This window comes from Rhinolophus ferrumequinum, chromosome 15, assembly GCF_004115265.2.
Source record: "Rhinolophus ferrumequinum isolate MPI-CBG mRhiFer1 chromosome 15, mRhiFer1_v1.p, whole genome shotgun sequence".
NCBI lineage: Eukaryota > Metazoa > Chordata > Mammalia > Chiroptera > Rhinolophidae > Rhinolophus > Rhinolophus ferrumequinum.
Genome location: NC_046298.1, coordinates 33791692 through 33808655, shown reverse-complemented (window position 1 = coordinate 33808655; position 16964 = coordinate 33791692). Strand labels below are relative to the sequence as shown.

At 53.2% G+C, this 16964-nt stretch overlaps 1 protein-coding gene across 3 annotated transcripts in view; it reads left to right on the top strand.

Annotated features, from left to right (window-relative positions):
* Positions 1-16680, top strand: part of ANKRD11 (ankyrin repeat domain containing 11) — a 192812-nt gene extending 176132 nt beyond the window's left edge. For 2 of the 3 annotated variants that reach the window (XM_033128130.1, XM_033128131.1), the window contains exons 9-13: positions 398-7014; positions 10599-10697; positions 10784-10927; positions 13333-13425; positions 15693-16679. In XM_033128130.1, coding sequence (XP_032984021.1) covers positions 398-7014; positions 10599-10697; positions 10784-10927; positions 13333-13425; positions 15693-15878 — 7139 coding nt within the window. In that variant the 3' untranslated portion in view covers positions 15879-16679. Of the gene's footprint in view, positions 1-397; positions 7015-10598; positions 10698-10783; positions 10928-13332; positions 13426-15692 lie in introns of all 3 variants that reach the window. The other variant, XM_033128132.1, reaches the window with a different exon arrangement.
* Positions 16681-16964: the final 284 nt, after the last annotated feature.

Sequence of the window (16964 nt, the reverse complement as noted above, 5' to 3'; positions counted from 1 at the left end):
CCGCTGTGATGCCAGAGGCAATGTTGGCTTTCATCTGTAGATCAGCGCACACAGTTCCAGCCTCCTAGACGCCTGGCATTTACAGGAATTTCTGAACTGTGAAGACCTGGGGTTTCAGTACCAAAAGGCCTTCAGGCTTATCCTAAAGTGCCAGCTTGTTTCTGCACAAACCTATCTTTGGTTTCCTTCAGCCACAGATTTGGTTTCCTTGGTTGGCCACAGATTTCACTAAGTCAAGTGAAGTGCTTCTCCAGGGGCCCTCCCCCACCGTCCAGGGGTGACTTGAGTGTTTGGGGAGGCCTTTCTCCAGGTCACCTCTGCAGACTGCTTTCCCCTGTTGTGTCTGTGCAGGTGTTTTGAACCTGCCTCTGACATCTTTTCTCCCTGTTTCCTACAGAGAGCTCAGAGGAGGAAGATGCCCCGTCGTTCGCACCTTCTAGTTCAGTTGATGGCAATAACACGGACTCTGAGTTTGAAAAAGGCCTAAAGCACAAGGCTAAGAATCCAGAGCCCCAGAAAACTGTGACCCCTGTCAAGGACGAGTATGAGTTTGACGAGGACGACGAGCAGGACAGAGTCCCTCCAGTGGATGACAAACACTTACTGAAAAAGGATTACAGAAAAGAGACTAAATCAAATAGTTTTATTTCTATACCCAAAATGGAAGTGAAAAGTTACACTAAAAATAACACAATTGCACCAAAGAAAGCAGCTCATCGCATCTTGTCAGACACATCAGATGAGGAGGACGTTGGTGTCACTGTGGGGACAGGAGAGAAGCTGAGACTCTCTGCACACACAATGTTGCCCAGTAACAAAACACGGGAGCCTTCTAATTCCAAGCAGCAGAAGGAAAAAAATAAAGTGAAAAAGAAGCGAAAGAAAGAAACAAAAGGCAAAGAAGTGCGGTTTGGGAAGAGGAACGACAAGTTCTGTTCCTCTGAGTCAGAGAGCGAGTCCTCAGAGAGCGGCGAGGACGACGGGGACTCGGTGGGTAGCTCTGGCTGCCTCAAGGAGTCCCCGCTGGTGCTGAAGGACCCCTCCCTGTTCAGCTCCTTATCTGCCTCCTCCACCTCGTCTCACGGGAGCTCTGCCGCCCAGAAGCATAATCCCAGCCACACAGACCAGCATGCCAAGCACTGGCGGACAGACAATTGGAAAACCATTTCTTCTCCAGCCTGGTCAGAGGTCAGCTCTTTATCGGACTCCACGAGAACAAGACTGACCAGTGAGTCTGACTGCTCCTCAGAGGGCTCCAGTGTGGAGTCGCTGAAGCCAGTGAGGAAGAGGCAGGAGCATAGGAAGCGGGGCGGCTTGCAGAGCGCTCTGTCAGAGAAGAAGAGCTCCTTCCACTCCAGTGTGGATGGCGCCATTCCCAAGCTGGACAAGGAGGGGAAAGTGGTCAAAAAACATAAAACAAAACACAAACACAAAAACAAAGAGAAAGGGCTGTGTTCAGTCAGTCAGGAACTAAAATTGAAAAGTTTCACTTATGAATATGAGGACTCCAAACAAAGGTCAGACAAGGCTATACTTTTAGACAATGATATTTCCACTGAAAATAAGTTAAAAGTGTTAAAGCACGATAGAGACCACTTTAAGAAAGAAGAGAAGCTTAGCAAAATGAAGTCAGAAGAAAAAGAGTGGCTCTTTAAAGATGAGATAATAAAGGTCTCCAAAGATGAAAAGTCACTCAAGAGAATCAAAGACATGAACAAAGACATGAGCAGATCTTTCCGAGAAGAGAAAGACCGTTCGAATAAAGCAGAAAAGGAGAAACTGGTGAAGGAAAAGTCTCCAAAAGAGGAAAAACTGAGACTATACAAAGAGGAAAGAAAGAAAAAGTCCAAAGACAGGCCTTCAAAATTAGAGAAAAAGAATGATTTTAAAGAGGACAAAATTTCAAAAGAGAAGGAGAAAACTTTCAAAGAAGATAAAGAAAAACCCAAAAAAGAAAAAGTTTATAGGGAAGATTCTGCTTTTGATGAATATTGTAACAAAAGTCAGTTTCTGGAGAATGAAGACACCAAATTTAGCCTTTCTGACGATCAGCAAGATCGGTGGTTTTCTGACTTGTCCGATTCGTCCTTTGATTTCAAAGGGGAAGATAGTTGGGATTCTCCAGTGACAGACTACAGGGACATTAAAAATGACTCTGTGGCCAGATTGATCCTGGAAACGGTGAAAGAGGACAGTAAGGAGAAGAAGCGGGAAAACAAAAGCCGGGAGAAGCGAGAGTACAGTGAAAAACGGAGCGACAAAGATGCTTTCTTCAGAAAGAAAGACCGAGACTATCTGGATAAAAACCCTGAGAAGAGAAAAGACCAAATTGAAAAGCATAAAAGTATCCCCAGCTATCTTCCAGAAAAGGACAAAAAGAGGAGAGAGTCTGCTGAAGGCGGACGAGACAGAAAGGACAGGGATCTGAGTGACATCTGCAGGGACAGGAAGGACTCCCTCGAGAGTGCCAAGGAACGGAAAGACAACAGAGTGAAGGCCGAGGAGGCTTACAGGGAGGACCTGAAGGACTATGGCTGCGAAAGCATCTTCAAGGACAGGTCTGACTGTGACTTTGGGAAGAGTCTGGAGCCTTGGGAAAGGCATCATCCAGTGAGGGAGAAGGAGAAGAAAGACGGCCTTGAGAAGGAGAAGAAGGAAAAAATAAAATTAGAAAAATATAAAGATAAGTCCAGTGACCGAGATAAAAGTGAAAAATCAATCCTTGAAAAATGTCAGAAGGACAAAGAATTTGATAAATGTTTTAAAGAGAAAAAAGATCCTAAAGAAAAGCATAAAGATATACATAGCAAAGACAAGGAAAGAAAATCTTCTCTTGACCAAGTTAAAGAAAAAAAGGAGAAGAGTTTCCCTGGAATTATCTCAGAGGACTTCTCCGACAAAAAAGAGGAAAAAAAGGGTAAAGAGAAAAGCTGGTATATTGCAGATATATTCACAGATGAAAGCGAAGATGAAAAAGATGATTATACAGCCAGCGGATTCAAAATCGGAGAGGCCAGTGAAGTGCAGAGGGCGGACAGCCTCCAGGAGAAAGACGATGGGAGGGAGCCTTACCCCTCAGACAGACACCGGAAGCACTCTGCTGACAGGCAGCACTCGGAGAAGCAGAAGGAGAAAGAACTCAAAGAAAAGAAAAAGGAAAAAGCCACAGAAGGGGGGAAAGACAAGAAAGAAAAAGGCTTTGAAAAGCACAAAGAGAAGAAGGATAAAGAGTCTACGGAAAAATATAAGGACAGGAAAGACCGAACTTCAGTTGACTCTACTCAGGAAAAGAAAAACAAACAGAAACCTCCCGAGAAGGTGGAGAAGAAGCCCTCTGCCGAAGAGAAGGCCAAGAGCAGACACAGGGAGAGGCCGGACAAAGAGCACTGCAGAGAGCGGAAAGCATCCAAAAGTGCTGAGGTAGAGAAGAGCCTGCTGGAAAAGTTGGAGGAAGAAGCTCTGCATGAGTACAGGGAAGACTCCAATGACAAGATCAGCGAGGTGTCCTCTGACAGCTTCACGGACCGAGGGCAGGACCCAGGCCTGAGCGCCCTCCTGGAGGTGTCTTTCACCGAGCCCCCTGAGGAGAGGGTCAAGGAGAACTGCCCGCAGGAGAAGCTGAAGGAGAAAGAAAGGCACAGGCACTCTTCTTCCTCATCCAAGAAAAGCCACGAGCGAGAGCGAGTCAAGAAAGAAAAGTCTGAGAAAAAAGAAAAGAGCGACGACTACAAGGACCTTGGCAGCAGGAAGGACTCCAGCCAGTATGAAAAGGATTTCTTGGATGCTGATGCTTACGGTATTTCTTACAGTACAAAAGCCGACATAGAAGACGAATTAGATAAAACCATTGAACTGTTTTCTGCTGAAAAGAAAGATAAAAACGATTCTGAAAGAGAACCTTCCAAGAAAATAGAAAAGGAACTAAAGCCTTATGGATCTAGTGCCATCAACATCCTAAAAGAGAGGAAGAGGAGAGAGAAGCACAGGGAGAAGTGGAGAGACGAGAAGGAGAGACACCGGGACAAACACGGGGACGGGCTCCTGAGACATCACAAGGAGGAGCACAGGCCTGCAGCCAAAGACAAGGACAGTCCTCCCAGTTCCTTTAAAGAAAAGTCCAAGGACGAAAGCCTGAAACTCAGCGAGACCAAACTGAAGGAGAAATTCAAGGAAAATCCAGAGAAAGAAAAGGGGGACTCTGTCAAGATCAGCAATGGAAACGATAAGTTACAGCTGTCCAAAGACCCAGGCAAGAAAGATGTCAGGCCCAGAGAGAAGCTTCTAGGAGATGGCGATCTGATGATGACCAGCTTTGAGAGAATGCTCTCCCAGAAAGACCTGGAGATTGAAGAACGCCACAAACGGCACAAAGAAAGAATGAAGCAAATGGAGAAGATGAGGCACAGGTCTGGGGACCCTAAGCTTAAGGAGAGGATAAAGCCGGGTGAGGACATGCGGAAGAAGAGTCTGGATGCCCCTCCGAAGAAGCCACTGGGGCTGGACCTGGCCCTTAAAGACAAAAAGCTCAAGGAGTCGGCTCCTGCTCCACCAGCCCCCGAGACTAAGCCCCACCCAGGACCAGCTGTGGACGCCAGAGACTGGCTGGCAGGACCTCATATGAAAGAGGTCTTGCCTGCTTCCCCCAGGCCTGACCAGAATCGGCCCACTGGGGTGCCCACCCCCACGTCCGTGGTGTCCTGCCCCAGCTACGAGGAGGCGATGCACACGCCCAGGACCCCATCCTGCAGTGCCGACGACTACCACGATGTCATGTTCGACTGCACAGACCCCCCGCCCGTCTCCAGCACGGCCGCCAGTGCCTGCTCCCCCTCCTTCTTTGATAGATTCTCTGTGGCAGGGAGTGGGATTTCAGAAACCCCAGGTCAGACGCCTACAAGGCCTCTGTGCACAAACCTTTATCGTTCGGTCTCTGTTGATATCAGGAGGACCCCCGAAGAAGAATTCAGCGTTGGGGACAAGCTATTCAGACAGCAGAGTGTCCCCACCGCATCCAGTTACGACTCGCCAGGGCAGCACTTGGAGGACAAGGCCCCTGTGCCCCCTGGCCCCCCCGAGAAGTTTGCCTGCTTGTCTCCAGGGTATTACTCTCCGGACTATGGCATCCCCTCCCCCAAAGTGGACACTCTGCACTGCCCACCGGCAGCCGTGGTCACCGCGACCCCCTCCCCAGAGGGCGCCTTCTCTGGTTCACAAGCAAAGTCCCCCACTTCACATAGAGATGAGCTTTTGGCCTCGTCCATGGAGGGGGCCCTTCCCCCCGACTTGGGCATTCCCTTGGATGCTACGGAGGACCAGCAGGCCACGGCCGCCATCATCCCCCCAGAGCCCAGCTACCTGGAGCCCCTGGACGAGGGCCCCTTCAGCACAGTCATCACAGAGGAGCCCGTTGAGTGGGCTCACCCCACCGCCTCGGAGCAGGGCCTCTCTTCCAGCCTAATCGGAAGCGCCCCTGAAAACCCTGTCACCTGGCCCATGGGGTCAGACCTTATGCTTAAGTCTCCACAGAGATTCCCAGAGTCCCCAAAACATTTCTGCCCTGCCGAGGCCCTCCACCCTGCTGCCCCGGGGCCCTTTGGCACCACGGAGCCCCCTTACCCCGTTTCCCCTGTCTCGTACCCTCTGTCGGTCACTGAGCCAGGACTAGAGGAAGTCAAAGATGCCTCAGTGGACGCAATCCCGGCCGCCATCTCCACTGCGGAAGAACCAGCCCCTTTCGCCCCTCCTTCCCGGCTGGAGTCCTTCTTCAGTAACTGTAAGCCACTTCCAGAAGCGCCCCCCGACGTGCCCCCAGAGCCTGCATGTATGACCACCGTGGCTCAGGTGGAGGCTCTGGGGCCTCTGGAAAATACCTTCCTGGAAAATGGCCACAGCCTCTCTGCGCTTGGCCCAGTGGAGCCGGTGTCCTGGCCCGACGCCTTCCCCAACTCCGAGGACGACCTGGACCTGGGGCCCTTCTCACTGCCAGAACTTCCTCTGCAAACAAAAGATGTTTCTGATGTGGAAACAGAACCTGTAGAAGAGAGTCCTCTCATTCCCCCGGAAAGTACCCCTGCAGGGGCCCCCATGGTCCTTAATGGTGGGGATGTGGCTACATCAGCTGCTGAGGAACAGCTCGTGCTGCCTCCTGACCAGGCAGTCCCCCAGCTCCCCGCCGAGCCCGAGCCCTCAGAAGGGCCAAAGCCAGATGTGATGTTGGAAGCCACGGTGGAAGCAGAAGCCGAGTCGGAGGGTAGAGCCCCTGAGGCCTCTGACTCCAGCTTGGGGCTCACACCACCCTCCCCGGAGCAGCGTCCGCCCGGGAGTGGAGATGAGGCCGAGGGCCCGGACCCCTCGGCAGCACCCCACAGCACACCCGAGCCCCTTGGGGATGGCCCTGCACAGGCACATGGAGCAGACGGGGCTGGCCCCCATGACAGCGCTGGGCTTGAGGGGCCTCCAGGCAGCCTCCAGTCTGAAAGTACAGAACAAGAACCCAGACCCACAGCCGAAGCCCCGAAGGCCCCCAAAATTGAGGAGATCCCCCAGCGCATGACCAGGAACCGGGCTCAGATGCTGGCCAACCAGAACAAGCAGAGCTCACCGCCTTCAGAGAAGGAGCCCGCCCCTACCACCACTCCCACTCCCAGAGCAAAGGGCCGTGGCTCCGAGGAGGAGGACCCCCAAGCCCAGCACCCGCGCAAACGCCGCTTCCAGCGCTCCAGCCAGCAGCTGCAACAGCAGATGAACACGTCCACACAGCAGACGCGGGAGGTGATCCAGCAGACTCTGGCTGCCATCGTGGATGCCATCAAGCTGGATGACATTGAGCCCTACCACAGCGATAGGTCCAACCCGTACTTTGAATACTTGCAGATCAGGAAGAAGATTGAGGAGAAGCGGAAGATCCTGTGCTACATCACCCCACAGGCTCCCCAGTGCTACGCCGAGTACGTCACCTACACAGGCTCCTACCTCCTAGATGGCAAACCGCTCAGCAAGCTGCACATCCCCGTGGTGAGTGCCAGGTGGGGCCAGGCCACTGGGTCAGGATCCTGTTTGCCGGGGACAGCAGAGCTGGGGACAGGTGTGCCGTCCTGGGGACCAGCCTCCAACGCGGAGGTCTGCATTGCCACAGCTCCTCTGGATCCGGAGGTCCACTCACTTTCCTCTTTGTCGCTCATTGTTTTTCCTGTGGCAGCTCCCACCCCGTGCCTGAGTCACTGTGTGCCCAGTCCTGGGGTCTGTGGCCTCCTGACCGTCCCCCAGCTCCCTGTCCTTGTGGTTGCGTCCTGCAGACCCCGGTGCTGCTTAGTCCCTGGTCTCCCTGACATCCTCACCTGGGACTAGGGCCGACCGAGGCCCCCACCCCATGTTGGGCACCCCTGTGCAGCAGCCCCCCTTTCTGCAGCTCCGTGTCTCCTCTCAACGCCCTTTAACAGCCGAAGACCTCCACGGGGTTGTTCAGCCTGGCTCCAGCCCAGCCCCTCACCCTTGAACCCCTCCCTCCGTGCCTCTTGTCCTGGTTTCTAGCAGCCCCCCTCCCCCCATGTTGCTAATCTGAGGCCAGGCCTCAGCTCTCATCATGCGGGAACCCTGAGTGACCCTGGTAACTGCCCCTCCTCGAAGCACACCGGGCTACCAGGCTTCTCCAGCTGGCGGGCCTGTGCTCAGCACCCCACCAGCCTCAGCACGCTACCCAGGGCCTCCTTTCATCCAGTCCCTTCCCTTGGTGACTTACCTTCCGTCTCGACCTGATGGCCCCGTGTCGGTGCAGACATGACACGTCTGAATGGCACCATGCACACCACCCTCCACCCCCGTCCTTCTGCCCATCAGCAAGTCCTGCCGGTAGGTCTCTGCAGGCCAGTACCTCCCGTGTCGCTCCTCTCCCCTCCCCTGGGCTGGCTCCTGCTGTTTCCTTGCCTATTGGGGTCTGTTCTAATCACAGTAGGCAAAGGGATCCTTGTACCCTCCCCTGGCTCAGCCACAGCCTCCTTGGCCTTCAAGGACCCCGGCTCATCGTGCCCCCAGGTTTCCTCCATTTACGTTTCATTTCTTTGACCATCTCACGCCCTTGAAGAAAAGCCAGGACTTCTGTTTCATCTTTCATTAGGCCCCAAATGGGCCTCAGTTATGGCTGTTGAGTGAGTGCCGGTTAGGGCGAGCCGATTCTGGGGGGCTGTGGGCATACAGCCAGTCTCAGAGGGAACCTCTTGTCCTGGATGCGTATGTTCTGCTGTCAGACCTTGGTATTCCAGAAGTCGGTACCTGCTGGCTCCACCAGGCAGAAAGCTCAGCTAATTGGACTGACACCCAGCGTCTTCTGAACAAGGACAAGCGACTCTGAGTGTGAGGTTCAAAGGATGAGGCGTGGGGCACAGCCACCAGGGCCGCCAGCGTGGAATCCAGTGGGATGTCGCCAGTGTCACTCTCTCTTGGTGCTATAACCCTGCGCCGCTCTGGGGAAGGGACACTGAGGCACCCCTACCCTAGTCTGGCCTGGGAGGAGCCAGCTGCCTGGCTTCATCTAGGTCAGTAGGTTTCTGTTTGGTGAGACTTCTGTTGTTTTGTTGTTTAAATTTTAGTTATCGAAATAAAAGTACCATGATCACCACACAAAGTTTGAGAAACCAAGAAACGGCAGAGGTCACTGAACTCCTACCACCCAGGGTTCACCCTGTCAGTGGTCTGCGCGTCTCCTCTTCTCCTGGACTCATGCCTTTCTGGAAGAAAGCTGTTTCACTTCCTGTTAGCACATCATTGAGCAGCCAGGCTGTTAGGTGAGGGCAGGCCGAGGTCCGGCCTTCCTGGATTTCTCACCAGGCCAGTGGCCTGGGGCTCCCTCCAGGCTGCCTGACGCTGAGTGAGGCCTCGTTCCGGCAGCCATGGCACCGGGTCCTGGCGTTGTCTCTGAGGGCACACAAACAGTCGTGCTTTAACTCATACCAGAAACAAGAATCACACGTAGATGCGCCACTGAGCTCGCACCTCCCCGCATGGTACCACTTGTGGACGGCCCAGGTAGTCAGATGAGGAAGGCACACCAGGCCCCACGAGGCCGGGCCCATTGAGCAGAGCAGGGCCCCCGAGGTGCGGTGTGCACCTAAAGGGACCAGCTGGATGTCCTCCTGTCTTGTGAGCTAACTTTAGACGGACAGTTGAAAGCACAGAGTGAGCGTGTGCCCCTCGCTGGGCTCCTGGGCTGTGGTAGGTCACCCACCTCATCTTCCTGGGAAGACATAGTCTGGGGACACTTTCGAGGACTGTTGGTTAGGTATTCGATGTCCAGGACTCGGCCGAGGGACATGTTTCTGGTGAGAATGCACAGATGTGACGAGACCTTGGGGTGTCGTGTCCAGTTTCTTGCTGTCAGCAGCCACTTCCTGGTCATAGTGGCCCAAATCTCCAAGTCTCCACTCTGCAGTTACTGTCTTTTCCCTTCGCGGCTGATAAGTATCTTGCGGAAGGTACTTTGAAACTTAAGTCCTGTTTTCCTCACGCTTGTGCCCACTGAGTTTAGTCTTCAGTGGATCTCGTTTGCAGCAGTTATCCTGTGGTGCTGGCTTAATGCTGATTTTCTCCTTCCCTCTCCTACATTTACGGATTGGAATTTTCGTGTAATCCAGCGTGAATCACAGTTGTTTTGTGTGCAGACTGTCCCAGCCTTGGCCGTCAATAGCTCCTTTAGGTGGCCCCATCTTTCTGAGCACTCGCGCACTTTATGGCTCCACGAGTTGTTCCAGCTCAGCCCTGTCTTCAACCACATGGTCCCTTCTGGTGGGGACGGTGCTTAGAAACCATGTCCTGGGTGCCCGCTGTCCTGGGAGAGACAGGGTGGCAGGGCCTGTTCCTGTCTGGTCCGTGTTGAAATCTTGCCTTCAACCTGTGCTTGCATCTTCCTTCTCCGAGAGAGAGACCTGTTGCTTCTTTCCTGCGGTGCGTGTACTGGCCTGTTCACTCCCAGTGTACGCGTCTTGTTTCACCAGTGCCGACCCAAGCCCTGAAACCCCTCACTGGTTAGAGGCTGGCATTTGTGGGTGGTTCCTCTGGTCTTTTGCTTCAGGTGAGCTCTCTTCCCCTCGCTGACCCCTGCGTAGGACAGTTGGGCTAATTGTCACATGTGTTTCGTGTTGGTATTTATATCCCACTTGGTGTCAGAGTTTATTTGGGGGCCGTGAAACCTCACTGTAAATAAACAGCTCTGCCTCCTCTCCCCTGCCCCCCACTTGCTCCTCTCGTTGTATGTCTTCTGCACAGACAGCACGTCTGTATTCTTGATCTCTTCTTTCTTGCATGAAGAGTAGCAGTGTAGACACTCTCTGTACGTTGCTTTTTACCCTTCACACCATCTCTGGCATTCACTCCCCCTCATTCTTTTTCACAGCTGTGTGACGCTCCTTTCGGGACCAAGGTCCGTGCCACAGTTCATTCACCTGCTCTCCTGTGTACGAGCGTCTACCTGGTTTCCAGGGCATTGCGCAGTGTGTGTGTATGAGGTGTGACTGGAGGTGTCTTCAGGGCAGACCCAGTCTGTTGTTGGTACAGGTTCTCAGCCTCTGCTAACCCCTCCCTCTCGCCCTCCCCCTTTGTGACTGCAGATCGCACCCCCTCCCTCCCTGGCAGAGCCCCTGAAGGAGCTGTTCAAGCAGCAGGAGGCCGTGAGGGGGAAGCTGCGCCTGCAGCACAGCATCGAGCGGGTAAGAGGAGGCCTCAGGTGGGGGGCCCTGGGCCCAGGATGCGTCTGGCCATGTTACTCTCGGCTCACCTGGCTCCTGTCCTCTAGGAAAAGCTGATCGTCTCCTGCGAACAGGAGATCCTGCGGGTTCACTGCCGGGCGGCGAGGACCATCGCAAATCAGGCTGTGCCGTTCAGCGCCTGCACCATGCTGCTGGACTCTGAGGTCTACAACATGCCTCTGGAAAGCCAGGTCGGTTTTCGCCCAGGCTGGGCACTCACACCTGCCTCCCAAGAAGAGCTGGGCCTTCCAGGCTTTGGCCATACACACAGGCAGGAGCGGGAGACACTGACATCCCACAAACGCCATGCTGGTCACATGAGCAGGTCTGCCCCCGGGACAGCAGTACATGCAACACATGGTGTCATGTAAGCTCTGTGAGGCTGTTCCAGGGTCCTCATGGGCACAGTCTCGTGGCTCAGTGGCTGGGCTTTAGTTTCAGTCACTTAAAGAGTTATTTCAACTTTCCTCTAAAACATACAGACCGTGTTTCCCCGAAAATAAGACCTAGCCAGAAACTCAGCTCTCATGCATCTTTTGGAGCAAAAACAAATATAAGACACCCGGTCTTATTTTACTGTAATATCAAACCGGATCTCATATTTGTTTTCGCTCCAAAAGACGCATTAGAGCTGAGAGTCCGGCTAGGTCTTATTTTCAGGGAAACACGGTATGATTACTATAAGCAGCACCCAGAGCTGCTGCATAAATAGCCTTGTGCAGCGAAGGCCCACAGGAGGTTGTCACGCTGGGGACAGTGATGGCCTCGTGCCAGCTGCGTGACAGCGGCACCAAGGCCTTCCAGTCAAGGGCCAAAAGGTGTGAGGACCTGGGAGTGCTTAGCATGTCTCCACTCTGCACGTCTGCATGTCTCTCCTCTGCCTGAGGGCCTCACCAGGTCCTGTTAGAACTTACCTGCTGGTCTGATGCAGGCTAGGCAGCAGAGCCCAGAGCACCCCACCTGTCCTCCACGGCCCTGCCTCGTGCACCCCAGTGAGCTCCCCTCGCCTCCAGGGTTAAATTTGTCCCATGTGGTCGGTCATACCCTTTGTTTCCCTAACCCATTTTGACCTGTCATTCAACAGGTGGGCACCCCCTCCCCACAGGTCTCCCTGCATCTGCTGGAGTGCAGGACTGTGTCTTTAAGTGGCCCCATCTGCTGGTGACCCCCCAGCTTTAGGAGTTGTCAGCTGCCTCTTGCCCTGTCCATAGACACGTCTGAGATCTAACACATGCGAAGTGGGCTCTCATGTCCCCCATGGCCGTCCTGAGCCTGGCTCCTCCTCCACCTTCACTGCCCACAGCACTCAGACCTGGCCCTCTGAGGCTGTCTGCCCTGGGATTTACTCCCCAATTTACTCTTCTCCCCCAGTGACTTGTGCAAACAACCTAGCATGTGTCATTCTAGGCCTGCCCTCTGCCCCGCGGCACCACGCCCCTGCTTGCATGGACTTGCACGGGACACTGTTGTCCCCTTGTTGTCCCTCTGCTGCTGGCCCCTTCACTGTTCAGGCCTTGGCACCAAGTCCCCTCCTGGCCTGCTGTACCCCAGACTCACAGTAGGAGCATGTGGACCCCTGGGGGTTCTGAGCAGCATTCCCAGGTTGGCTGTGGTTGTGTGGTGACATACAGTGGTTCAGTGATTTTTAGTTAAAAACTTTTATTAGTGTATTAAAGATTTCCCATTTACTTATGTATAATCTTTAAGGTTATCTTAAATAGTTTCTCCATCTAACATACTATGCATAACGACAAGTATTTTCCCTAAAACAAAACATTTGTCACCAAACTATAAAACAAAATGTTTGGTTGGGACTGAGTGATTACTTCAGAGATTGGGTATCTGGAGGTTTTGCTTTTTGCATCTAAAAGAAAAAAGAAAAGGAATCTGCTGATCATGAAGGGATTTCCTGCATTGCTTCTGAATGTCAGAGAGAGTGAAGGCCGCAGCCTCCTCTCCTAATGACGTTCTATGTGGGGCCCGGGCTCACGCACTGGGTGGTTGCGCATGGACCCCTGGCTAAGAGACTTCATGTGTCCTGCTCGGCATGCCACCACCTGTCACCGTGGAGAACCAGACAGCAGGAGTCCTAAGGCTCCCACAGTCCGTCACAGGCACAGACGCTGCCACACTTGAGGACGGTGACATTAAGGTAGCACTCCTGCAGTGAACCCAGGAGGCTGGCTCTGTGCCCCCTCAGGCCTCTCAAACATCCTTTTCAACGAAAAAAAGTTAACAAACAGAAGGAATTGAAACGGATGCCACTGCCTGCCAGCTTTACCACGCGGCCTCCAAAAGCAGTGCCAGCCAGAGTCGTAGGGCTTCCTGATTCTGTTTCCTCCACGGGGATCGGGACAGACATGGAGAACACCCTCAGGGGGTCGTGATTCACCCCCCCGGGCAGCTCCGCCACAGATGGCCCCACGGCCCCCTAGGGCGTGTTCAGAAAGCTGGCTGGGGGGAAGGATGATGGAGGGTCACGCGAGCCGTCCTCAGGCATTACGGCCTCCTTCGGGGCGGAAGGAGGGTTGCAGCACACGCACGTTGGTCTTCTCCCTTGTTCCCCACAAATGCCCGCAACTGCTTCTTCCTGCAGGGCGATGAGAACAAGTCTGTGCGAGATCGGTTCAACGCCCGCCAGTTCATCTCCTGGCTCCAGGACGTGGATGACAAGTACGACCGCATGAAGGTCAGTGTGCTCTACCCGCCCCCAGCAAGCTGCACTTGGGCTGGGAGCCCCCAGGAGTCTCCTGGGGCGGGGGGAGGCCACTGCCGGGTCCCGTGTTTGGAGGTGACAATTTCATACTCTCGGAACCCAGCTGATACTTTCAGGGAGCTGAGGTCTCCCCGCCCCCATGTAGTCTCCTTAGAGTGTCTTCCCTCCTGTCCAGGTGTGCGGGGAGCAGCTCCTGTCACCAGCTGGCGGTCAGACCTCTGTGGGACCCCACCTTGAGCCCTCCTCAAAGGTCACAGCATACACTCATCACCACTGCTCTGGACGTGCTGACCAGTGCAGCAGGCAGGCGATGGGGGCAGCTAGAAAGCTTAGCGAGTGAGAAGCAACCCCTCACGTGCAGCTGCTCGAGCTGCACCGGGGGCCACCCATGAGAACCCACCGTAAAACTTGCCAACAAGAACGTGCCAGTTACAGAGTTAACACACGTCAGCGCCACCCCCGGAAGCTCCATGAGGCAGGGCCGAGTGGGCTTTCCCTGAGCTACAGATGGAGAGGCATCCCGGACTCTCCCACTTCACCCCTGTGGTGCCTATATTGGGAGAGGAAGACAGTGTCCAGGATGCCAGCCTTACCCATGCCCCTTACCTCAGTGACTCATGACCATGGCGCCACAGCAGTGCACACAGGTGCCACATGGGGTGGACAGAAAGCCCAGTGCAGACAACAGCGAACCCACGTGGCGTTTCAGGTCCCAGGGTGTCGTCAGGAAGCGGGCACAGGAGTTCCGTGTGACCTTTGTTTTTTTTTTTTAAGAGTTTATTGGGGAAAGGGAACAGGACTTTATTGGGGAACAGTGTGTGCTTCCAGGACTTTATTCCAAGTCAAGTTGTTGTCCTTTCAGTCTTAGTTGTGGAGGGTGCAGCTCAGCTCCAGGTCCAGTTGCCGTTACTAGTTGCAGGGGGCGCAGCCCACCATCCCTTGTGGGAGTCGAACCGGCAACCTTGTGGTTGAGAGCCCACTGGCCCATGTGGGAATCGAACCGGCAGCCTTCGGAGTTAGGACTGTGGAGCTCTAACCGCCTGAGCCACCGGGCCGGCCCGTGACCTTTGTTTTGAGAACCACAAGTTACATGCGATCCTATTTAGAAGACAGACTGCCGGCCTCCTCCGCACTGGGTTCTGTCCTGCAGTCGTTTGACAGTGTTGTAGGGTGCGCAGTATCTATCAGATTTCACAGGGTTTGGCCGCCTAACCTAGCAAGCTCATTTAGTCATTTAAAACATAGGGATACATAAAAAAAAAGTTCCAAGTTTATTGCAACAACCCAGTAAAGTGGAAACCCAGAAGCCTCATCAATAATTCAGTGATTAAATGGAGTGGGGACACCCCAAGATTGAAATACTACGTAGTATCTTCGGCAGACACGGCTTAATCAGTGAGTGAGGGCCTCTGAACTGCTCAATGTAGAGGGTCCATCCGGGGTTCAGACACATTGCAGCACCACATGCGAGGAAAGTTTGGAGACACGCCTGCTACGCACACAGCAGTCAGTTCCGGAAGACCAAACACTTTTAAAAAAAAAATTATTTTAAAGTAAATTAGACATTGTGATATTCCATCCTAAATACTTGCATGCACGTAAGAAAATACATTTATTTTCCTGTACCGTTACTGTAACATTGTCAAACCTGGCCATGTTTAAATCCCCTCTGTTCCCAAAATGTGCTCCCCCCAGATCCACACATGCTACATCTGGTTCTGTCCCATTTCAGTAATTTGGTGTCATTATTTCAGTTTTCAGCATTGTATCTATGTAATGATTTAGTACCTATTTAATAATATACCCATAAATACTAAACATTTTAGTACTAAACCCTAGATAACCCTTTTCAAAAATTAAGTGCACTTTTAAAAAACGATTATAAATGAAAATGAACAATATCACCACCCATAAATAACTGTAAAAAAAAAAAAGTTGCAAATTCTAATTAAATGCCGCTGTGGTGAAGCCCATGGGGCTGGGGGGCAGAGATAGACTCTCCCTGGGGTGGGCAGGACCACTCGGGGCAGGACGAGGCGGCCAGGGTGGTCAAGTGGCCTGCAGGACAGCTCCGTAGACCACGCAGCGGCACAGGCCCTCACAGACGGGCATCCTGCGGCCAGAGCTTGGCCCAGGTCTCTCGACCCCTCCCTCCCAGTGGGTACTGCTGCAGGATGAGTGGGCAGTGGGGGCCCAGGGTCTCGCTTCCACTTGCCTCACCTACTGTGTCTCCCACGCAGACGTGTCTCCTGATGCGGCAGCAGCATGAGGCTGCGGCCCTGAACGCTGTGCAGAGGATGGAGTGGCAGCTGAAGGTCCAGGAGCTGGACCCCGCTGGGCACAAGTCCCTGTGTGTGAACGAAGTGCCCTCCTTTTACGTGCCCATGGTAGATGTCAATGACGACTTCGTGCTTCTGCCAGCCTGACGCACCACGGGACAGCCGCACAGGACACAAGTGAGGGCCACCTGCGTTGGCCCAGCAGTGCTGCCGAGTCGGGGTGGCGGAAGGAGACCTTGTCCCTCAGGTGGGGGCACCCAGGGAAACCCTGCACTTTTCCACCTGGAGCGCGGCTCTTTTATACCAGCTGCCACAGGAGGATGAGAAGACCGCAGGGACACGGTGGCCTTGGGGTCTGTTTCCCAGCCGGCTGCACGGGCATTTCAGGAGCTGCAGAACGGAGTGCGTTTTTTTTAAATTTCTTGTTCCATTCTGATCAACTAAAGGAAATAAAATTAAGGCGTCCACCCCTCACCAATAGTGACCTCCAGGTCAGAGGGCAGGGAGAGTGCCATCCTGGCTGTTGTCCTGTTGCCATGGAACTGCGGACAGCCACAGGCCTCCGACGGGCTAGGACGCTGTGCCGAGCAAGGCCGCCCGCCCGCCCGCCCGCCTGACAGAGGGACACAGAAGGACACAGAGCCAGGACTCTCCGGTTGTGTTTTTAATGGAGTCAAATCCACGTGGTTTGTATATTTTTTCCTTTAATCTTGGGCATTTTGTTTCTCTTTCTGAGAACATAACTTGAAACACTACAGAGCCAATAATCATATAAAAAGTGTACCCGTAAACGCTGTACAGTTTTATACACATTCACAATGTACTTTTGCTGCCTTCTAGATAATTTATTTTGCAACACATTACTGCACAGTTGTAAATAACTTATGTACTGTAACATCACTTCAGTTATGTGTAAAGAAATAAATAAATTAATTAAATGCTCTTTGTACATGACAGTCCGCTCCCCGGGAGGGGCCAACACGCAGGACTGGGAGATGAGGGGTCACTCCACTGAAAGACTCTATTTTCTTAAACTTTTTCCCTCCCCAATTAGTAGCTTTTAATTTTGAAACAAATTATACAGGTGACTCTTGAACAAGGCAGGGGTTAGGAGCACCACACAGCCAAAAATCTGCATATAACTTGATTCTCCCCAAAACTTAACTGCTAATAGCCTACAATTGACCAGAAGCCTTACTAGTAGCAGTTAACACATATTTTGTATGTTACATG